This window comes from Populus euphratica, unplaced genomic scaffold (assembly GCF_000495115.2).
Source record: "Populus euphratica unplaced genomic scaffold, PopEup_1.0 scaffold22.1, whole genome shotgun sequence".
Taxonomy (NCBI): domain Eukaryota; kingdom Viridiplantae; phylum Streptophyta; class Magnoliopsida; order Malpighiales; family Salicaceae; genus Populus; species Populus euphratica.
In genome coordinates, this window is record NW_011499863.1 from 1,813,985 (window position 1) to 1,818,854 (window position 4,870).

The window sequence follows — 4,870 nt, forward strand, 5'->3', positions numbered from 1 at the left end:
AGTATATACACACACATGTATATTATATATATATATATATATATATATATATATGTAGAACTTGATAAATAAAGTATAAATAATTATTTTTTTACTTGTAAATAATAAATAGAATATAAATATTAATAAACGCATTGTGGATACCATTGCCATCCTCGTCATATATAGGATAAAGGCCGGAAAGGCTCTTGAAAGAATTCAGATTACGTCATGCAATTTGCTTGTTAAGAAATTATAGCTAAAGAATATAAGAAGAAATTTCCAAGTGAAAGATTCAGCTTTTTCTATCTGTCTCCTCTTCTTCAATATATATATATATATATTGCATGTCAAATAAGCATAATGATGGGTTAATTGGCAATTATTATCTATGTTATAGACTAAGATTCAAGATAGAGCTAGATTGTTTTAGTAATGACCAGGTAATAAAAATTTTATTTTTCAAATATCTTAATAAATAAAAACTACTCCTACAATAGCCGGTCATTACATCCAAGAGATAAGGAGAGCAGTTTTTTTTTTAAAAAATTTAAACTCCTGAACATGTTTAAGGAATTAGCAAACACCGAGATGTTACAATAAAAAAAAAATCAAAATAATTATCAGCCATTAAAGTTTTTCTAGAAAATATTTTTTTGTGAGAAAATACGATTCTTTAAAATGCTCAATAAATAAAAAACCAACTCAAATACTTAAATTCAAGTAAATTTTAAGCAGGTAAAAAGATTTCAAAATTCATCGTCATTAAATCTTTTATCAAAGTAAAATATTAAAATTACAAAAACATTGAAGATAAAAAACTTGGAAATTTATTGATAATTAGAATTTTAAAAACCATTTCATTAGTAAAATTATAATTTTTAAAAATATATAAAAAAACATTTTAAATAATTTTGATTTCTATGATTTCTCTTGTTTTTTTCCTCCAAAACTTTCAATGTTTAGGAATTTTTCAAATGTTTATATTTTAGAAACACTAGCCTTCTTATCTCATAAGTATTTTCAAGATTTTTTTTTTAAAAATTGCATTTCAGGACATTTTAGCTGATAAAAAATAAAATGCAATGAACAAGGCCACTCTGTACTGGTTGGTTCTATTTCAAGGTCAACGTATACCAACAAGGTCAGGACCACGTGATATTTTATCCAATCCCATCTGCAGTGATACTTCATGACCGTATATCTTAGGCTCCATTAGATTTTGTCTTGTCTTTTTTAAAGAACTATTTCCCACATTTTCAAGTGTTTAGTGATTTTCTTGAAAAATAAAATAACAAAAAATAATTCCAATTTCTTGAGCATTATTTTTTTTTGTAGGATTCATTTTTTGACAGGCAAAAAGGCTTAAATATATCCACAATCAATCGAAAGCGTAGATGTCATTCGAGCTTCTTTGGATTCCCCTTGTTTCATATACTTGTGCCCTTCTTTATCAATTCTCGTACACAGATAAAGCTAGTAAAGAGGTAGAACTGGGCCAAGAGGCAATCAATTCATAGCATTTCCCTTCAGATTATTCGTGTCAGAAGTCGCAATTAAAAGCCCCAGTTTAACCAGTTGAAAGCCCATTTTCTAAACGAAGAACAATGATTTGCTATCAAAGTATATGCATATAATCACATGCTAATGTTGGACCAAAGAGCATAAAAATGGAATTTTCTCATGGTTAATAAGCCCAATTTAAAAGTTTGACCCGCTAAAAGATCTTGATTATAAAAAAAATGACCAGTCTTTTTTTTCAATTAAAACCATGTTATTTTAAAAAAAATCAAATCAAATCAGCAGATTTTGAAAAGAAAAACTTGGTTGTCGGTGAATTGAGCAAGAGAGGCAGGGGCAGGTTGGGTATAGTAAGAGCCAGCCATTCTAACTACACTTACAAGATGGGGTCTGGTAAAATGGTCCCGACATGTCATTGATTGTATGGTTTACAAGTTTGGTATAATTGAGGTGCCAGCAATGCGATTGGAGAATATTTTAATTTTTTTTTGTATTTTTGAATTATATTACTATATTAATATTAAAAAAATATGATTTCCATGTATTTTCAATCAAATTAGCGGTAATGTTGATGGGGCAACCTAGCTAGCATAAAAAAAAAACACACAACTGTCTACAGGGTGCGTGTTAGGAAATGATTTACCAGACGTCCTGTTTTTCACAGCTATCAAAGCTCCTGATCGGGTAGGCAGAGACCTTTTGCATGCCAAAACTTTTCCAGAGATCGCCCTGGATTGGAATAACAGGGAATACACAGCAGTTGACAGATCCAAAATGGCCGAGCTAACTCAACTACTTTCCCCAAGACGAAAAGAATGCCTGGCTTGCATGTGTTAAGCATATACATACATACATGCATACATACATACACGCGCTATAGAGCGAGCCATGATCAAACTCGTATTTTGAGCATGATTGAGCCATGCGGTGGTAGGATCTAGTGAACCGGGCATATTGCTTGCTACTCTAGTGATACTGTGATAGTGTGGAGCTCTCAAAACAACCACCATTGGAATTCGTACTAGTAGAAAGGACGATTTTTCTTGTTAAGATAAAAAAGGTAATACATTTGATTGCTTGGCTAGAAGCAAGAAAAACGACAATAAAATACATGGCAACAATAGACACGAGCTGGAATGATTAAACACGGCACAGACAGCAGAAGACTTGGATGCACAGACCCGGCTAGCTAGTAACCGAAGCTTAGCATTGATACCACCATGCTTACTAAAGGAACAGTTATGTTGTCATCTACTACCTCTGTAATTGGAAGGGACTCAACAACAGTTGCCACCAAAGCCACCAAAGCCACTCTCTGAATTGTCCATGTCCAATCCAACTGGAAATATCCGAGGGCTGAATAGTAGGACAGCATCCTAGTTGTCAAGACAACAAAGAAAAAAAAGGTCTAATAAGTATTTAATGGTACACAGTAGTTCATTACAATACGGCATGACTGGTTAGAATTTTAGGTGATCTGAAACACACCCAATAGAAATCAAGAAGCCACAGGTGAGCATAGATAGGCTACCAGCCCAGCTCTTGTGTTGATTGTAAGGAAGCTTCAATGACCCAAATCTTCTACCGATTATATCAGCCACACCTAAAGACCACTAAAGAGAAATCAATCGATAGCTTTAATGAGCCCTTCAATATCAAACAACGCAAATTTGAACAACGGAAATTTATGAGGTTTTTAGGCTTTACCATCCCCACCACACATCATGGCCAAAGAGATCACCCCAGTTGGAGACTCACGCCAAAAAACAAGAGCACACAAAATCAATATCAAAACATAATACAAAGGTCCTCTCAGCAACTCCCTGTAAGAAAAAACAACAAAAGATCATCAGCTTTGCTTGTTCAGAAGAGGAACGAAAAGCCCATGAATAGTCAATGAGATAATGAGAAAAATTACTGCGGATTTCCTTCTCGAGTAACAGATTTAATGAGCCCTTCATCAGTAACCAAAGAGAAGCCATGTACAATAAGCCTTAAGCAATTCACAAGAGGTACTACAGAAGCAAAGTAGCGAGCCTGTGCTGAGGTGCTATTCCAGGATCAAACATCACGAAGAACTGAGGTATAAGTTAAAGCAAGAAAAACTCAAAACTCAAATCCCAACATAATCCCAAGATTCAATTTCTGAGGTTGAATTTCAAAGAACTCCCACAAGGATTGATACCTGAAAATAGGCCAGCAACCAGCAAAAAGCAAGCCTGAAAGAATATGAACTAGTTTTCTGCTCAAACTCTGTTGAATGAGATTTCGCTGAGTGAGAGTATCAAAAGTGCGAACGAGACCGTAAGCACCAGCAAGTACAGTAGCCGTGGCACCGGCGTCTTGAAGTAGAGGTGCGGTGGCGGAAAGGAGGGAGGAGCGAGGAATGTAAGAAGGAAAGGAAACGAGACGTCGGAAAGGAAGTACTGGTGGATTGGGCAAGTTCCAGCGAGGAGGAGGAGACGGAGGAGGGGAGAGGTGGATAGAGGTGGTGTATTTGTGTACGTGGCGGCGTAAAGAAGAGTGAGAGAGGGTAAGAGTGCAAGACAAGAGGGCCATAGATGTTCGTTTGGCAACGGGCGGCGTGGGGTCTCTTTCGTATGTTTAATGCCTATAATGGCTACTGCTTGCCCTCCTCTAGGCTGTCTTTGGGCATTATTTCATCGAGTCAAATTAAATCACATGTAATGGGCATTATTTCATCGAGTCAAATTAAAGCATATGTAAAATTAAATTAAATTAAATTATATTATTTAAAATATTAATTATTTTAATTATCTTGCTTTTTGAAATGGACTAAAACATTATTTATTTATATTCTATATTACAAAAGATATATTTAGCCATCTTCTCTTTACTTCAAAACAACATTTTTTCTATTCTTTGTAGTATCCTCAAATAAAAAAAAAATAATCCTTCAAAAATATCACCGAAAGAAGCAAGTAACAATTTTCCTTTGTATTTATTCACGGGAGGTATTGTCTTCTTCAAGGACTTGGCAATTATGTGATAATGATAATAGTCTCATTAAAATTAACACTGAAAATGCTTCAGGGAAGATAGTTCCCATTACACAAACCCCTGTATCCAATCGAACATCAGCAGCATAATTCACGGAGACAAGTCCATAATTTATCATTGAGAGCAGAAAGAGGACTCGCATAAACGGCATAGCACAACCATTGCAGCCCCGCATGATCCACCACCGACAAAAGCTAAACTGAACAAAACGTGAATCATCTGAGAATTCCATAAAGCCTATATACCACCAGCAGCAAAACCCCTGGCATCCACTCTAACAACAGTGTCGAAACCCAATGTAGTGGAAATGCATTAAAATTCTAACCATATAAATTTTATTTATAAAAAA

At 34.8% G+C, this 4,870-nt stretch overlaps 2 protein-coding genes across 2 annotated transcripts in view; both read right to left on the reverse strand.

The window, feature by feature from the left end:
- Nucleotides 1–4,870, reverse strand: part of LOC105125590 (probable U3 small nucleolar RNA-associated protein 7) — a 12,557-nt gene that overhangs the window by 3,478 nt on the left and 4,209 nt on the right. The gene's annotated exons all lie outside the window — the stretch shown is intronic.
- On the reverse strand, nucleotides 2,523–4,137 carry VTE5 (phytol kinase 1 VTE5). Its single transcript, XM_011025993.1, has 5 exons — nucleotides 3,686–4,137; nucleotides 3,419–3,550; nucleotides 3,208–3,323; nucleotides 2,989–3,103; nucleotides 2,523–2,876 (listed from the first exon to the last, which is right to left on the reverse strand). Exons 1-5 carry the CDS (start codon nucleotides 4,057–4,059, stop codon nucleotides 2,690–2,692), a joined length of 924 nt encoding a protein of 307 aa, XP_011024295.1. The 5' UTR covers nucleotides 4,060–4,137; the 3' UTR covers nucleotides 2,523–2,689.

Excerpts from the sequence above, each read along its gene's own strand:
- VTE5 (XM_011025993.1), bottom strand. The coding sequence starts at position 4,059 with ATGGCCCTCTTGTCTTGCACTCTTACCCTCTCTCACTCTTCTTTACGC. Across the intron at positions 3,324-3,418 it reads ACTCGAGAAGGAAATCCGCA|GGAGTTGCTGAGAGGACCTT; the intron begins GTAATTTTTCTC and ends TTTTTCTTACAG. Across the intron at positions 3,104-3,207 it reads CATGATGTGTGGTGGGGATG|GTGTGGCTGATATAATCGGT; the intron begins GTAAAGCCTAAA and ends AGTGGTCTTTAG.